Raw genomic sequence first — 18,784 nt, forward strand, 5'->3', positions numbered from 1 at the left:
TCTTGAAGAGGTGAGTTTATGCACAGTCAATTTATCTACAGGCAGGATATGACCATGTGATTTGGCAGCAAAGGAAGGTGGACAAATTAAATTTGTCTTCTATCTTTTTAGAATAATAATCGTAGATTAGGGTATCTTTGTTGTGAAATTTTCCAAAAACACAATACCTGTATAGTCATGGTGGGTCAGAAAAAAGATGCCCCCATGCAGAATTTGTGCAATCTTTTTAATAGTGTTCCTTACCCATTGAAGAAAATGTGTGTTATTTGGTGCAAATTGAGATTAGCAATCATACCTTATGCATCTTCTCAGGTATGTTTGCTAATTAGCTCAGTTTTCACATATAGATTATGATCGTTTGTTACAATGAAGACTTCAAGAAAATCAACTAACATAATTTGATGAACCACAAACAAGTCTATGTTGTCAGAGTCAATTAAAATGTTTATTTGCTGTTTCAACATGAGAAACAACTCAGTCTGAAGATTGTTAACAGCAGGTACAATTATTGTCACATTATTAATAATTTTTATTACATAACCTCGATGAAAATAAAACATACAGTTAAAGTAACATCTGAAAATGCCTTCAAAACATGCAACATTACATTGTGAAAGCGGCATGAGTTTTAAATATTGACAACAATTAAGGATTGCAATACAAATACTGTATTATGTCCATGCATGTCACTAGATAGATGAACATGACAACTGAGCGGTAAATAACCACAGCGTCGTTGTTTTTAAGGCAATTTTATAAATTCAATGCAGACGTCACACGTCAAATAGTTAAACTCCTGCCAACCTATACAGAAGAACATCATGCACATTCACCATCAGGAGCTGGAGACTAAACCTAAGTCTTAGGAATCACAATCAGTGTCTTTGGAACTGTGTGTGATAAGAAATGATCGGGCTAGGTTGAATCCTGAAACAGACTACTCAAAAGATGGCACATCATGAATAACTGCTATTGTATGAAATGTATGACTGTTTTGTAGAAAGTGCTTACCGGTACATAAATCTTTCTTTAAAGCCTATTAAAATGCTAAGCTACTATAGTATATAGTGTGCAAATGTTTATTTATATGAGTCCTGTCAAAGCAACATGTGCTGACAGTTTGAAGGAGCCTCTATGAATTAAAAATGTTCAACTCTATAGCTTTGCTCTAAAGTTTCCTGTAGAGTGATCAGGATGAAAGTGTGTTGAACGAGGCAGCCTACAGTATGTCTGGCCATCTGCTGAAACTCACAACTATTCAACCAGAACAACTGAAACACCTTTGATTTAGACCCAAAGCTCTTTCCTCTAGTGTCCAGTAGAGGGACAGCCAAACCACTCTGACTCGGTCACTTACCCACCAGTCAAGTCACCAGTTTAACAGACACATGAAGCATAATGGAATGCTGAGCAGCACGAGACGTAGTAACCAGATTTCTTTACTATTTCTATGGTTACATTAAAATTTCAACACATTATTTCTTCTATTGAGCCTTTGCATGGCTATCTCTCAAGCTGCTATCCACTTTGACATTTAGCCACCGTTGCTGACCATGCTGGCCAGAGAACCTGCATCTCCCTGGGGATCCAGACCCAGCTTCTGGAGGTTAAGGCCCATGGCGACCAGCACCTGGAAAAAGGTGAGCTCCTGCTGGGTGGCCTGGTCCACCAAGGCCGGGCAGGTGGGGTTGCACTGAGGGCTCTGGCAGTTGTCCAGCAGGTGGAAGGGACAGCCTTTGGATGGGGTTCTGTTGTTGCGGGTGGCCTCCAGACTCCTGTCCCAGCAGTGCAGGGCCCGTGGCAGAGAGGTGCCTTTAACTTGGAAACTCATCCAGTTGCTGGAAGAACAACAAGACAGGGACGTTAGGGATTAGGAATAAACAGAGGCAAGGGTAGAGAAAGAAAAAGAAAAAAAAGTTATGGACAAGGGTGGCAGAAAGCAAAGTAAGGACGAGGAAAGTGTCATCAGTAATGTCATGGATTGATCACCAGTTTCATAATTTGCTTTGTCCACTTTTGGCTAATTATTTTATTGCAGCAAGTGTTACCTCACAGAACAGCAACTGCAAAATTACCTACATAACCCTGGACCTTCAGCTCCTCACAGAAGGAATCCTCACCCTCATTAAAAGCACCTAACTTAGCCGAACTCTGTAAACCGAGCACTGACCCATCAATATCCATCTGTGCAGCAAAATAATGAGTGTGTTCAAGGGGTACCGAGGGGTTAGGGAAAGTGTGAAATGGCATTTGGTGACATGAAGAATGTGGCATGATGAACGAGCTAACACAAACAGCAGCATGAGCTCACTAGGTAGAGAGGACCACTGGTAGAGTCGAGAATAAAGTGAGGGGTCGGGGGGCGTGAAAGTGCATTACCGCCACAGGAGTCGTGTATCCATTCTTACCTTTTGGTAATCACTGTGTGGGAGAGGCAGGACGGAGCAAACACTGCCCTGAAAAACACAAACAGAAGAATACAGCCAGTCTCTCAACGTCAGTCCATCTTTTGTTCGAACCACCTGGTTTCAAATAACCACTTTTCTTCCAAATAGGTTTTTGGGATCTTACGTGACATCTCTCAGTGAGATCTTGAGCTCCCTGCCCAAGTTTTGAATGTACTGCCACTGCTCCTCAGACAGACTCTGTCCTCCCATGTAGATGTTCTCCACTCTTAGCTGCTCCTCATCAAACAACCACTGCACAACAAACAGAGGGGCTACAGGGAAAAACAAAGAGATCAGTTTTAAAGGTGCTCTTATCAATATATTCATATAAACAATGGGTCAGATGACTATGTGCAATGAGATATCGGACGCTCATCTCTATGGAGCTTTATAGCTTCTTTCAGCTCATTTTTTCAGTTTTACTACCAGCAGAATTACGGTAATTTTGGTTCAATCTCACAGCTCTCATCAGGATTGTATGTAGGTGTAGCAAGCAGCTGAAAAAAGCTCTGATTAAGGCATTGTTGCCTTGACAAATTGTTTCTTAAGTAAAGTTAAATGTTGAGCTTTCAATTCTGATATGAAATAATTCTAATATGTTAGATCTGTCCCTGGTATAGCTACGACTTAGATGTGTGACGCAACTATGTGATGGCAGGTGTATAGCTCTGCAAGCAGCAACACTACAGGCCAAGAGTTCGAAACCGTTCTGAACAAGCATGTTCAAAAGGGCACTGCACTAGGCCCCAGCCAGCACTCACAGGTCAAGGTAGAGTACAGTTTGTGGCCAAAGAAGCACTGCCACTCCTCTCCTTTCTTATAGAGCTGCCGACATCTGTCAGGTACAACCCCGTTCCACAACCTGAGAAAACAACACACACTTTCAATTCACACAAATCTATTGCTCAATCGCTTCAAAAAGAAAACCAAATATAACAACACTGTGCAGCAAAAGAGAGATTCTGTCTGTATCTGGCCTGGGAATGTGTTTTTGTTTTACATATAGGCTGATTGAAGAATGCATGACTTCACCTCAGTCCTATCTTTATAGCATCTTCGGGTGAACAGGAAATAGTCTCGGGGCAGTTGGGTGATCTTTGCTGTTTACTCTCTAGAAACCATCCAGAGTCCACGAGGCCTCGGACATGAGCCTCCGCACCGAGCTGCTCCAGCTGACTGGCCACCCTCTCGATGTTCAGCAAAACACCTGTTCCCCCAGCACTGCAGGGAAAATCAATAAATATTTTGGCTCTGAGACTGCCATTTTTGTTGGGGGTATCATAATGACAGCGCATGTCGGCTATTCCCATTCCGACAGTGTATCTTGGTTTAGGTCTTAAGGGAGTCCCAACAACCATGCTGCTAACCTGGGAGGAATCTCACCCTTACAGGGCAAGGCCCTTTAGAAGACATTATGTAATTATCGTTGATAAGAGGAATCCCCATAAATAGAGTTTCCCTCGTTTAATGTTGCACGGAGATGGTCCAGACGGTACAGGGGATGGATGCAGGCTGACCTGTGGTCAGCATTAAAGCATAAGCCATAAAACAAACTCACCTCGTGCCAGACAGCATGACAACCTTGGCCTGCTTGATTCCTTTGGGGATGAGGTCCTTGATGACCTCGCGGATAATCAGAGATCCCATGAAGGTGTACTCAGCTGATAACAAATACACACATCAAATGATTGGGAGTACGATACTACACAGGAAAAAAACAACAGAAAAACTCTTTAAGGATCTGAAGAAACTTACTTGCATTTGTATTTCTATCTCTCTCTTTTTCCCTGCTTTGCCGGAGCCTTGGAGGAGGGGTCGGGGCAACCCCCGTGCCACTCCATACATCACTGGAGCAGTACGGGATGAATCTGCAGAAAAGGAGACAATGACATTTGTTAGAAGAAAGCTTGAGGCCATTAAAAGGACTCCACCTCTCCTTCATGAAATTCATCTCTTCTGTCATACATCAGAAATTGACAAACCCTGTATTAACCTTAGTAAGCTACTTGTTATAGTAAACCAAGTAAGGCTGAGGAAGCAAAATCCCAAAGCGTAGTGTATAGAGCATCGGTACATTTTATTGCTTATGATTTTTTTAAGAGGAAGATTGTGTTTAAAAACGTCTTTAAAAGTTAGTCTTGTTTTAAAGCAATATTCATATTAACACTAGATCAAGTGATCGTGCCAACTGGGACACTCAAACCCACAATGTTAAATCCACAAAGACCCTGTAGTTCCCCTCAATTCTGTGGAGCGTTATAACATTTTTAATCTCATTGTTTTGGTTTCACAGCATGCAACTTTACTGATTTGGTTCACGATCACCACCCTCTTCCAGGCACAACAGGCAGTTTTCTATTAATTAAAAAAGCTTTAAAACCCATAGTGCCAAAAAAAACAATGAATGCATTTTTAAGTAAAAAATTAATTAAAACAACAATAGGCACAAACAAAAGAGATTTCTTGCATAAGCCATAAGATCATATTTTAATGTATATAGAATTGTGGATAAGGAGATGTCTCTGTCTCACAAACATTTAAAAATAAGGATTGTCTGCCAGTGACACATCCAGTAGCCACAGTAAGACACACAATGAGGATATATAAGTACTTACACAATGTTTGCATTATGCCAGTGTGGGTTTTCCTGTGCTTGAGAAGACAAAATTCCAGTTCCTGTGAATCCACCAATCAGAGATCACACAGATGTCCATTTGTTTCACAGAAGGTTACGTAAAACCAGCAACATCATGAGAACAGCATGACGTATGTTTAAAACAAGGCTGGTTGACCTACCTCTTTTTGTTTGGGGCCAACTAGATGAGCTCATCAGTCTGGGTATATTTTGGTACCTGGAATCACAGGTATCTTTGCTGTGGCAGCACCAGCCACCTAAAAATAATAGAGACTAATATTAGACATTCACATCAGGCACAGCAGGGCAACCCTTGTTAGCCCATCACAAAGGCCCGTGAGGAATGGAGAGGGAAAGGAATGCACCTGTAGCCTGGTTTGCTAACAAGGCTATATGTTCACTGAGAGTTGGACAAAAACGACGAATGATGCCTTTAATTTGCAAACTGTCAGCACGTCATTTGTTGATTGGCTTTCAGCTTATGCATAGGGTTTGACATAAAAAAAATCTGACTTGATTATATCCAACAAAATCAATTGATTAGATTCTACTGCTCTTAATAATACCCTTCTGAATCATATATCCTGTAATAGATAGTACAGGTTAAAATGCTTGTGCTTGGTAAATAGAAGTCAAGCTGGAGGACAATCCACATAAATGTCTCCCACTATAAGTCTGTCAAAGTGACAGGCAGTAACCAAAAAAGGAGAAAAACAGAAGTTGACCGGACAAGATGACATCCCCATCAAAATTCCAATGGGGGCGTCACGCCAAAACAATCTGACCTTTAAGGACCAAATTAACCAGTTGGCTTTTAAAAACTCACCTTCCAGAAATAACAGCCATCGGCGGCTTCCTCTGAACTCCTTAAGGTAAAACCTGCAGAACCACAAATAAACAAGAATGAGGAGATGGTGGAGATAAAGCAGCCATGTATGGACACACAGATGCTCGATGTAGCTTCTAAAATCACTGTATTATCTGCAAAAATAAAGCAAATTGCAGATTTGTCATAATTTCCTGCTAAAAAATATCGAGAATGTCTCACCCAGCTGCTGTTCCATCATTACATGTTACTTGGTTGTTCTTGAGGAAGTGCAGCCTCATACCATCTGTCTGTTGTCCAGCTGCTCGAGGTCCTGCAGCACCCTCCCGCCCTGCTTCAGCTGTGCCTCTAGTGCTTCCAGAGCTCCCAGAGCTTCCAGTGCCTCTAGTGCTTCCAGTGCTTCCAGTGCTTCCAGAGCTTCCAGTGCTTCCAGTGCTTCCACTGCCTCTGGCGCTTCCAGTACTTCCAGACCTCCCAGAGCTTCCAGTGCCTCTAGTGCTTCCAGTGCTTCCAGACCTCCCAGAGCTTCCAGTGCCTCTAGGGCTTACAGTGCTTCCAGCAGCTCCAGGAGTCAGATCCACCACTGGGGGTGACTGGGCAATATCACCTCCTTGGTTCCCACCAGACTTCTTGGTGGACTTGCCACCAGCTTTAGCATTACGGTTGTTCTGACACAAGATTCCCCCGAGCAAAAGCAAGAAAGCAAATTTGCCTAGAATCTTCATATCTGAGACAACACAAGAACAGACACACCCAATGCATAATTACTCATACTCATACTTAATCTGGCATCATACATGCACATAAAAAACATGAAAAATGATTTGAACAAATCTTCCTAATCTTCAAATTAAAATCCATCACTTTTCAATCGGGGAATTAACTTACTTCTCTCAGAAGAATCAGCTTTGAAGATGGTAGCTGAGGCGCCCCAGGGGTCACGCAGACAAATAGTGCTGCTGAAGACGGAGTGAGAAGTTCAGATCGCAGTAACCAGGTGTGAGAGGATGATGCCAGTCATGAGTAGCAATGAAGCCTTGACCAGGTTTTGATGAAGCCTGCAAATCAGCTGTGAGCTTTATAGTGCCACCATATGGATCAGATTTCCTCCCATTTTCACTTGCAGCTCCAGCCAGGCCCCGAGATAAACTGATGACGACACACCGCGAGGGGAGGTACTGGATGGCCAGTGGCGAGGAGAAACGATAACACACGCGTGCGTCTCTTCAACACATTACAAGTCTTTGCACACACCCACCACTTAGCTCTCTCCCATCTGACCATGGTTAAAGAACGAGCTCTCCTTCCCCCATTGTCTCTCTCCTTCTCCGTTCCAACGTCCATCTTTGATTGCTTGTGTTTTGATTTAAACATTTACATGGTCAGCATAACTGCATAGCCCCTTTGTGTGGTATGTGACCCCGAGGTCATTGGAGTACACACTTCAAACACTTTCCGACATGGGAATGAATGGTACCATAAGGCTTCCTGCGTGGTCAACAATTTAGCGGACACTTTCAAGGCACAGATGGTGGACACTCTAGTCAAGACACTCAACAAGCCCAAGTCTTCCTTAAAAAATGATTTTGTTTCATATTTTTAAGCCTCAGAAAAAAACAAAAAATGATTGCCAGTGACATTTTGATTCGTAAACAATGAGATGCAGGACCCATCACAGTTGATAATCTAAGTTGATAATCTACGTCACTGGTTCAAATTGATTTTAATTGTGTAAATGACATGAAGCAGAATATTTTTTTTCTTGCCCCTGGGCAGTCGCCCACTTTGCCTAGTCGGTAATCAAGCCTTGTGTCCGTAGGATGGCTGAAGGGTGACGTACCGCTGATCGCTGAAGGTTCATGAGGCCAAGGGCTCGAAAATTCTCAACAATGAAATGCACACCATCCTGACATGTCAATCACGTCCAATAATGATTGCTTGGAAGACTGCTTGGGCTGAGAGGAGTGCTGTGTTGCAGGAGAAAAGAGTAAAGACAATAAACCTTCAGTTCACATCTAAATAAAATCATTATGATTAAGTCAAAGGTGTAAAGTAAAATTGGTATCAAATATTTGTCTTTGTTGTTGGTGTCTTGAAGATGTCATTCTATTTTGGCTGAAGAAAATCAAATTGTACAGAATGTTGTTTGCAATAATGAGTTTTTTGAGAGAATTGCAAAAAAAGGCAGACAGATTTATCAAGGTTTGTCTCATTGCTTTGGCAGAAAAATAAGTATTTTTGTCTCATTTTCAAGCATTTCAAGCTATTTTATCTACTTTCAACTTTGGCAAGACAGAAAACAAAGCTTCTCAAAAATATGTCTGAGAGATCGTATGCACCTACGCGCAATAAAATGTACTCTAAGGACATAACTATACTGAATTTGATCTACCGAGCTGAACAATTCTTCATTCCTTCAGTTGTCTTGAAGCATGCACACCACCATCTGTCTTCCCAGAAATCAATGCAACAATCTGTAACAGATACCTCAAATAGCTGAAAACCGAAAGAAGTTGCTGTAAATCTCTCACCATTTCGCTAGAATGTCACGAACAGAGAGATGGCATTGCTGCTATTTTGTTTTTCTTTGATATGGGATTGGACAGAATGATAAGTTTTCACAGAAGGCTTCAGATCAATGGAATTAAGTGTATTTGCGTGCTACACCTCCAGTGATTCAACTCATCCAACTTGTCTAGCATTGTCCGTCGTAGCATCTACAACAGACACTCACACACCACTAAACACGCACGCACACACATATAAAGTGAGACCTGACACACTTCTGGAGTCTATAACATTTGTCTCTTTACCTTTGAAAACAAACATTTTATATACGTTTTAAGGGGCTTATGAGACATGTTGAACTTCACCCTGACCGGGGCAACAGCTTGACTCTTGTGCAGCACAGGAGGCATTCTTTCTCCCCTTGTGTTGTTATTTTTCACAGCCAACCTCCAAGGTCAGGACACCTAAAGCCAGGGTGGTTTGGGCACTTTGTCTGCTGAGCATGTGTGTCATCACCGACCTCAAGAGCTGATGGCCCGGCTGCGAGCTAGAATATTTGTCGGCTGATAGCTTCAAAGAACGAGCGAACCAGAGACAGCAGTCATGTGCTGGATTCTCATGCCCTGAAGAAAGTCCAATATCCAACCGTGTGAACAACACATTCAGACCTTAGAGTGGTTTAGTCAACAAGCTCTTGTTATAAGATTCATTAAAACACATATTTGTAGAAAAATTTAACAATAAAACCTTCCATGAGGTTGTGATCCATATCGTAAAATCATGCCTTGCAGCCTCCGCTGCCATGTTGCGTGTAATTTGACAATCTACAACGGCATCCCTCTGAATCTATGTTGTCACCAGCAGTGGAGAGCATAGCTGTGAAAAGAAGCCCATGAGTAATAGGAGATAAGAGTGGCATCTTTACAAGCCACATGAAATGAGCTTCAGGCGAGCGATATGAGACCTGGTTGTAGTAACACTCTCTATTCAATCAGTGAGGACGACAGGCGGGGTCTTAGCGGGATCGCTGTAAAATGCTGGGCCATTGCAGGAGGCTAGCAGGTGGGGTGGGCAAAGCTATCCCTAAAACCAGGTGTTAAGAGGCCTTGCGTGGTAACCTTCTGCAGACTGCCAATGCATCAGTGTGATAGATGGAGTAGGGGTCGATGGCAGGAATACAAGGTGTTGGACTCAGGAGGGTTGGGATGGTGATGTAACAGACATAGCATTGGATAGCTGACAAGCAAATACGTTTTGTGTGCTGCGAGACGCTGCAGCTCACTCTGCTGAACCCCTCACAACCAAACTATGCGTTCTGTCCACCTTATCGGCATGCCAGACGCACCTTCATCCCGGCAAAATATGTTCCACCTCGAATATGAATGCCACAATGACAATCCTAAATCTCAAGTTAAATACTTATCAAGTCATGCAACTTGTACCTACCCTGTTTTTTCCTCAAACAATTTCTGCATATAAATGTTATCTTCTCCATAAGGTTTTTGTTCTCTACTTTTCTCCTACCAAAGTGGGCCACTGGTTCTGGAGGGGGATGGGGTGGGTGCATACTGTGCTCGAGTGATCAGCCTGTCTTTTGGGACTTGTGACACAGTGGAGCAGCAACGTGGCCTTGGAGTCATGCGGGATGTACCACCAGGCCTGTCAGTGCAGTGATGGATACCAGCAGTGGGGTCACGCCATGCTAGGATTTGACAAGAGGTCTGCACATATCTCTTCACACCTGATCAACAATACGATGATTGCACAGCACAAGGTGGAAAAAGCTGCACAAGCCCCATCTGATAAGAGAAGATTCAGACTAATGTCACCTTGATATCTGTTACATATACCTCAGAGTCCACACCCTAAAAAACATTGGAATATATGGAAATCAGAAATCAGCTTGCTAACTGAGCTGTGTGGCTGTGATTTGCGAGGAATATAGTTCTGCATGTCTTATTACTCCACTAAAGTGACAACAGGACAACCATCCTAACAGCTCTGTGAGGTTGTCCTTAGGCACAGCTGTGCTTTGAGCTAAATGCTAATGACAATGCTAACATACTGATGTTTGGCAAGTATACTTTTTACAATTTTAATCTTAGTTTAGTGTGCTAGTATACTAGCACTTGCTAATTAGCATTAAACGCTAAATATAACTGAGGCTGATGGAAATGTAATTTTATAGGTTTTGGACACATACAACTTTAACCAAATGGTAACACTAATGTTAATGTTGCACAAAAGTTAAGGGAACACTGTGAAGGCCAAGCAAAGTTTTGTCCCAATCCATCCAAAAGTTGTTTGGAAATTTTAGTTGGGACCAAAGTGGTGGATCAGACCGACCATATGTCTACATGTCATTTTGTTTATTTATTATTTATTCCTCACGTCACTAAAAAAATTATAGCCACACCCTAAAAATGTTTACATACTATACACGCTCCAAAAAAATCTGTTTGCCGTCTGATTTGAAGTGATTTGTAGCAATGATTTGTTAAGTGCACATGCAGAATTACATCCACATTTAATGGTATCAAAATGTGTCTGCTGTAGCTCTACATTTTTCATAGTAAAACTGCTAAAAAAGAACATATTATGCATGCACTTGTCAAATATCTATAACATGATCAGGGCTCTTTTGGCATTATTGTGGTCCTGCTTATTTTCTGCACGCTTGTTTGTTGTGATGATATTATTAAAATGGTGCAACATCACAAGATTAATCTTGAAAATGTTGTACTGATGAACCTTCCTCGAAGACTGACCTTGGTTTGTTTTTTCTTTCTTCAAAACGATTGGTAGATGGCACAGGGTGGCAGGCCGTAAATCAGACATTCCAGCTGAAGTGATGTCAGCCCTTTGCATGATGTGTTGTGAAGACATGTGGACACATGGTTTACAGCTCGTTCGGGCCACACACCCCTCAGTCACCCAAAAGATTTATCATGTATCTAAGTAGTCAGATGCACGTGGACATGAACACATGCATATTTCAGCAGAACAATTTTAAAATATTCACTTATGTATCACAAGCAAAAAACAAACTCTGTAAAAACAAGAACAAAGTTTAGATATGTAACACAGCAATTGAGAGCAGATAGTGACATCACACTACAGGTATTTATATGTATAGACATACCACGGAACGGTAAAAATGTTTACTATTTATAGAGTTGCCTGTCTAAGTGTGGGTGTTTTTCAGCCCATGCTGTATTTGAATAGTTGACCTAAATAACCAAAAGTATATGAAAAGCACTAGTGAGTCAGTTCGACTTAATGGGCCCTCACTTCTTGGAACCTCTTGTTAAAGGATCAAGGCAATGCATACTCTAATAAGTATGCACGTGATTTGCACATAAAATGTATGGTGACATGACAGTTAGCATCTGTGTTAACTTTATTGCCCCAGGCAGCCAACTGGGCTGAGCATTATGTATCATTATGTCCATGATTAGCAATATCATGTCAGGTTGACAGACTTTTACAGCATAATGGACAAACAGAGAAATTGAATGTGGACCCTTATTATTAAAGACAATCATTCTCTATATTAAGGCGATTTGGGGTTTGGGAATTACAAAAAGATGTAGTATCAGTACTTTAAAGCAATATAAAGACATCTTGAAAAATACACTTATTTGCTTTCTTGCTGAGAGTTGGATGAGAACATTGATATCACTATCGATGTTCTCATCTAACTCTCCGTAACAACCAAATAAGCTTAGCTCCCAAATTGTTGAACTAGTCTCTTCAATCCTGCCAGTGTCTAAAAGCTTAAACCTTGATTAACTATGATGGTCCAACATTAAGAAAGCCATTTATGTTGGGTAGGACACTCTGCAATGGGACTATGCATATGAAGCGCATGTTTTTTTCTTCCAACCTGACTTTTAAAAAGGATATATACGCTTATATGTCATCACAGACCAGGAGATGTTTGATGATTATTCTGTTTATTCTATCATTTTAAATGGACGAATTGGAGATAAAAATCCATGTGTGTTTGTGCACTTTATGGGACTACCACAGTACCGTTTTACAGTGATTCTAAAGTGAAACAATATCAACTCAATCCCCAGAGGCTACTCAACGCTTCAGGTGGACCTTGTGCTATCTGTTCGTTACCATAAACCCCAGAAAGAGGGCTGCTGACTGACAGTCTGCATATAGCCAAGAAGCAATTCAATCTGTATCCGAAAGCTTTTATGACTTATAAGGATTTGTATTATTCGTGCTGCTCAAAATTTACAACCAAAATTTTTCACGGGTAGCAAGACAGACCCAGTTTAGTTTTATTGCCTTTCTCAAAATTCTTGCTGCCAATTTCTCAGTCAGTGTTTCAGCAGATTCCTTTTGAATTCTGAGAAATGAACCTAAACACTTCGCATGAACTCCTGATGGCCGTAGACGGACACAGAAATTATACTTTCTAAATAAGTAAAGTTAAAACTACAGGTGCTATTAAAAAGTATTATATCAATGGCAGCTAATGTAGATGTAAAGTTGGTTATTAACACCTGCATGTTTAGTGAGTCATCACTCCTGTTTTTATTTACCAGTAATTTCGTCACCTAAAATGGTGCTACAGATGGAGCTGTACTTTTGTTGCTTTATTTAAACAGTTACACCTTGCTATTAAACTGTCAGCACTATTAATCTGGGCAGAGAGAATGTATGATCCTCTACCTCTGATTTGCAAAGCTGCACACTGTCTCATATTGCTCATGCATAGTGGGATGACCTCTTGTGACTTTTGAAGTTACATATGTGCCCTTTTGTTACATCAACACAAGAAAAACTGTTCTTGTTTTATTAAGTGCAGGTAAAACAGTGAGTGTTTTGATAGCTAGAAAATGTAGAAACAAATTTTGCAGAACACAGAGATCATAAAAGGGCATCGCTGTGATCAGCAAAACTAACCGATAAATATATTGTTAATAAAACAGATAAATCATTAATGCAAATAAAGGGGTTAAGGTATTACTAGATATGGAGTAGGGTAGTCACTATTTTATTCAGGTTTCAGGTTATTCACCGATAACAGGCTGCCGTCAAGGATCAGGACTGAAAAGTTGGATTAGTGCATCCCTAACCACAAACGTGAACCTCATAGTGACGCTGATCAAGAGGAAAAGTGATCAAGAACAAAAATACATGGCAATCCATCCAAAGGTGGTTGACATATTTCAACCTACTTCTGATAAGCTGACCGACCGACCATTCGACCGACATATCATCCATAGAGCAATGCCGCTCGTATTTCTTAAATTAACTATTAACCGATTATCAGAATAGTTGCAGATTGGACACCTGTGGTGGCTTAACAAAGGGTTCTATACTACCATCATCACACCAAATAAGGGAATTTATTTTGTAAGAATGGTGTTTTCATCGCTCCAGATATCCACAGACCTGTTGTGACTCAATTGCTTGATACATTGTTGTTTTCTCCTTTAATTTGTCACCCAACTTTGTTCACATACATTGTATAGTATGAGGTTTTTAATTGAACCACCCTTTCTGCGTGCTGGAGCCAGGAGACGAATTTCCATCAAAGGATTTGAGTCCTATCAGCCCCCCACCCACTGGCCATAAATCACTGCATCAATATGTCCCCAGTGCATGATGGGTAAAAGGGCCTTGGGTCAGTACTCTATGTGCAGTGAGGACAAACTAATACTGACTCAGAGGGGGATGAACACTTTGCTCAACCTGCTGAAAGGCCTAATAGATTAGGGGCCCCTGGACAAGCACTCTTGTCAATCCGTCTTTCTCAGTGACCTAATGTACCCAGAACAGCTGTGTGAGGACGCTTAGCAGTTAGGCCAGGATGACAAGACATTGCTCAGCTTGATATATACGAACCATTACATGTGAAACGAGAGTTTGTTGAAGGGTATGATGGCTGTTTATGCTAGTAACAATACTACCTCATTACATGTATTTTAGGTATTTATATATTGTTGAACGGGAAATGTAAGATCTTTGTCTTTTGTCCACTGCTGCACTAGCAGGTGCAAGATCACTCAGATATCTTAAGGAAGAAAATAAGCAATCAATAAGATATTGTATTAGCTAATTGCGAATACAGGCTTACTCTTAATAGTTGAATCACTACTACAAAAGTGTTTTTCTAACGTTCTCATTAACCTCACTTACCAGGTAAGCCGCCTCTTGACGGAAGAAGTGTGAAGAAAAAGTGACACAGCATTTACTTTGAGACAACAGTGTAGAGATCTGCTATTTAATCAGGAAGAGTAACCTCCTCTGATTTAAACATTCTGTGTATCATACACTTTACAGAGAAGTACAATTTTGCTTCCTGTAGGCAACTTCATTTTGAATGAAGTTTGTATACAATACTTTAAAGTGTTTTCATTTACAATGGAGCAGGATTCAAATTCAAATTCAAATCATTTATACAAACTGAGTCAACATATCAAACAGTGGAGCAAATTTTCAATTATTGTAAATATAATGTTAGACACGCTGAGAAACATATATTGCAGCTTTGCAGCCAAGCTGTATTGCATTTTTTAGTAGCCAGTATCCAGGAACCTAAAACAAAAAACAAATAAAACGTGCTTAGATTATGGTACTTTAAATGACATGAATTAAACAATGCAAAGAGAGCTCAATACTGGTATAAATGACTACTGATATTAATGTTTTGTAGTGTACTTTGATTTAACAAGACGTCTTCTAATCAAGTTTTTGTGAAAAGTAATTATGTGCATGGTGCAGTGAAAGATAAGTAAATTATACTCACTGATTCAGCATCATGCTCCAATCCTGTATCATGATGCTCCATCTCATCATCTCTGAATTCCTTTATGACCTGTTAAAATGCGACACAATACCATTCATTAGGCCAGCAACAAGAAGCTTATATTGTACTTTTTAGAGCGCCTCGTTTTTAAAGTTGTCTTATTTACATGGTTCATATTTGCTGCTCCAAACTGCTGTTTAAATTGATGCTATTGTAACAATTTCCATTCATATTAACTGCATGAATCAACCATGCAGCCCAATTATTGTATGTAACATGATCAGGCATAATAACAACTGAATGAACTCTTTAAGAGGCACTCTTTGAATTCGGTCAATCTTCATGCGTTGTTGCTTCTCTGGTTTGACCAATCTGTAAAGTATCCTGAGACGCTACAAATGATAAAAAAATAGGGAATAAGCCATGTGCTAGGATGTGTAAAAATTCACGATGCTATTGTTGCTGAGGTTATGTGTCCATACTAAGAAAGATATAAACTGTTACTTGTGACAATGTCCAGCTCCAAATATCAAAAGCCACCTGATAATGTAAGTGAAGGCAAACACAATGAAGACAAAATGTGTAAAATCTTGTTTAACCTTGGAGATAGCGGTTATAGTAAAGTCTGAACCAGCTCAATGAAGATAAATGAAAAATATGTAATCCACCATTTAACCTGCTGGTTGAAGGCAACAAGTTTGCCAGCATGCAGGAGCAGCAACAATCAAATCTAAATACGGTGCTTTTTTACAGATATAACCTCATTGTTTTCACTGTGCAAATATGTCAATCTGGAGTTGTTCTGGAGAACATTTCCAGTCTTCAGGTCATCCCTCTAAATATACAATATCTATAACCACTAAGCAATACATTCAAATATCTTCATTATGTTTTCCCTAATCGATCATGTTTTACATTCAGAGCTTCTTCCTCCATTTTGACATTTTTTTGTTGATCCCCTGTGTGACATGTATGTTTGACATTAATGCTTTATTTTGTTAAGATGCTTGTTTGTTTCTGTGTAATACTATAAAAACTCTGTACCATGAATCCTTTATGTATCACCACAATGCCAATGTAAGTGACAGAGTCAAAGAGAAAACAGTGGCTGACTCACTTGTAACAGTTCAGTGTATCTCTCAGGGTCAACTTCCATCAGAGCTCTTATCTGGCTGTTGTAGTGCTCGGAAATACTTTCCTCCACCGCCACCGTGCAGGCCATGGCCCCCTCTTTTCCCAGTAGTGCACTGGAAGCACCTAGATTTAAAACAAAATAAATACACATTTAAGATTTAATAATAAAGCAGCAACTGACTACATATTGCCTAAAAAGTACAGCAGACTAAGTCGCTAAATAGGGTAATAATTTGTTTATACACCTGTTAACATCAGGTTCTAATGTGACGGTGGACAAATGCACCAATGAAACAAAGGTATTTTAGGATTATTCTACAGCAGATAGAGCTCTTACTTTATTCACAATAAATGAAGCATTATAACAACCCAAAGCAAAACAAACTAAGCTACTTTAGAAGGACTCCCAAACAGGTACAGTGTCAACAACGTTTTTCTTTGCCTGTGATTTGTTCTTCAAAGTAATTTATCTCATAATTTGATTATGAACTCTGCCGTATGTGCCAACCTAATACAAATCCAGCAATATTCCAGAGGGGTAACAGCGCTGTGGGACGAACTCTGTTCTCAGCCAGAATCTCATTGAATTTCTCTAGGTGTTTCTTTTCTTGGTCCCACATTTCCTAAAGAAAAACAAACATGGAGTATTTTAAATGATGCAGATACACAAAATATACTTATTACTACTCTTCCGATTCACCCTCTTACCCAAACCAAATTCTAGTGTCAGATCTAAACATTCAGCAGAGTTAAATCAAAGTTAAAAGTGAATTTTATATCCTTAATAAACAGCAGTCCCTCTCTCTGTAGATGGTAGGACTCATCCTTCAGGAGAAGTCATCCCAAACCAGCAACATTGGTTATATTGTTGTGAGAGTTTCTCTTATGATATCTGCATACTGAACAATTTTCAAAAATGTTGACATTTGGGACCATATACCAACTATTGTCTAGTGCAGGTTATTGACCAGTTATGAATTTTAAAGATCAAGTAAACATTGTTGCTCGTGAGATGACTTCATGTGTGGCATTCTGCAGAAACCTGGATGAGAGGTCCAATACTGGATCGTCCCAACACCGCCATCTGGCCGGCGTAGATGCGGTTGGCTCCGTATTCACCAGCGTGGTCCACGCGCAGCATTTGGTCCAACATCTCCTTCTCCTCACTGTCGCGTGGGGGCGGGACTACACCGTAAGCACGTGAGCTCAGCTGCAGGGGAACTATTACATACAGGTTTGGGTTACAACATAATTACAAACACGTAACGACATTGAAGCCATGCAGGATATATTTTTCTCCTTTTTAAGAACGTTACGGCTAAAAGTACAGCACCAGTCAAAAGTTTGGACACACCTTCTCATTCAACTACTCTGAAGAATCTAAAATATAAAACATATTCTGGTTTGTTGAGCATTTGTTTGTTTACCACATAATTCCATATGTGTTCCTTCATAGTTTGGATGTCTTCAATATTAATCTACAATGTAGAAAAAAATAAAAATAAAGAAAAACCATTAAATGAGAAGGTGTGTCCAAACTTTTGACTGGTACTGTATGTCCGTACTGTGAGCTGATGTAATGTAATAAAGCAACATAGCTACACATTTCTGCTCTTCTGTGTTATAAACATAATTCAAATTAACAAACAAAATCTCACTTTCAAATAACTTGTTTTACCCTGCAACTCCTAGCTTTATATATATATTTATTATTATTATTATATTCCTTTATTGATCCCCATGGGGAAATTCAAGTGTTGCAGCAGCTCAACTACACAGACACAGACAATAAATACACATATTATACAACTACACAGACAATAAATACACATACTATACAACTACACAGACAATAAATACACATACTATACAACTACACAGACAATAAATACACATACTATACAACTACACAGACAATAAATACACATACTATACAACTACACAGACAATAAATACACATACTATACAACTACACAGACAATAAATACACATACTATACAACTACACAGACAATAAATACACATACTATACAACTACACAGACAATAAATACACATACTATACAACTACACAGACAATAAATACACATACTATACAACTACACAGACAATAAATATATATTATATATATTTATTGTCTGTGTCTGTAGTTGTATAGTATGTGTATTTATTGTCTGTGTAGTTGTATAGTATGTGTATTTATTGTCTGTGTAGTTGTATATATGTGTATTTATTGTCTGTGTCTGTATATATATATATATATATATATATATATATATATATATATATATATATATATATATATATATATATTATATTATATATATATAATATATATAATATAATATATATATATATATATATATATATATATATATATTATTATTATATCATATCAATATCTCAATAATAAAAAAAACAGCAGTTAAGAAATGTAATGCAAAACAAAGCTATTGTTACAGTC

General features: G+C 39.5%; 2 protein-coding genes across 2 annotated transcripts in view; both read right to left on the reverse strand.

The window, feature by feature from the left end:
* Nucleotides 1-1,534: 1,534 nt before the first annotated feature.
* notum2 (notum pectinacetylesterase 2) lies at nt 1,535-6,633 on the reverse strand. The gene is made up of 12 exons (XM_054605117.1): nt 6,462-6,633; nt 6,131-6,290; nt 5,909-5,961; nt 5,244-5,339; nt 5,063-5,123; nt 4,203-4,315; nt 4,006-4,108; nt 3,480-3,668; nt 3,209-3,309; nt 2,572-2,719; nt 2,409-2,456; nt 1,535-1,838 (listed from the first exon to the last, which is right to left on the reverse strand). The coding sequence occupies exons 1-12, from the start codon at nt 6,631-6,633 to the stop codon at nt 1,535-1,537; spliced, it is 1,548 nt and encodes a 515-aa protein (XP_054461092.1).
* Nucleotides 6,634-14,639: 8,006 nt separating this feature from the next.
* Nucleotides 14,640-18,784, reverse strand: part of coq7 (coenzyme Q7 homolog, ubiquinone (yeast)) — a 4,447-nt gene continuing 302 nt past the window's right edge. The window contains exons 2-6 of the mRNA XM_054604839.1: nt 17,365-17,543; nt 16,831-16,945; nt 16,306-16,445; nt 15,189-15,257; nt 14,640-14,977 (exon numbers count right to left, since the gene is read on the reverse strand). Coding sequence (XP_054460814.1) covers nt 14,900-14,977; nt 15,189-15,257; nt 16,306-16,445; nt 16,831-16,945; nt 17,365-17,543 — 581 coding nt within the window. The 3' untranslated portion in view covers nt 14,640-14,899. The remainder of the gene's footprint in view (nt 14,978-15,188; nt 15,258-16,305; nt 16,446-16,830; nt 16,946-17,364; nt 17,544-18,784) is intronic.

This window comes from Anoplopoma fimbria, chromosome 9 (genome assembly GCF_027596085.1).
Source record: "Anoplopoma fimbria isolate UVic2021 breed Golden Eagle Sablefish chromosome 9, Afim_UVic_2022, whole genome shotgun sequence".
Lineage (NCBI taxonomy): Eukaryota > Metazoa > Chordata > Actinopteri > Perciformes > Anoplopomatidae > Anoplopoma > Anoplopoma fimbria.

What these genes read in the sequence shown, in the direction of transcription:
- notum2 (XM_054605117.1), bottom strand. Translation starts at nt 6,633, where the DNA reads ATGAAGATTCTAGGCAAATTTGCTTTCTTGCTTTTGCTCGGGGGAATC. An exon ending in ATGGCTGTTATTTCTGGAAG is followed by an intron (nt 5,340 to 5,908) that starts GTGAGTTTTTAA and finishes TATTATTTTTAG; the next exon opens with GTGGCTGGTGCTGCCACAGC. An exon ending in AGATAGAAATACAAATGCAA is followed by an intron (nt 4,109 to 4,202) that starts GTAAGTTTCTTC and finishes ATTTGTTATCAG; the next exon opens with CTGAGTACACCTTCATGGGA.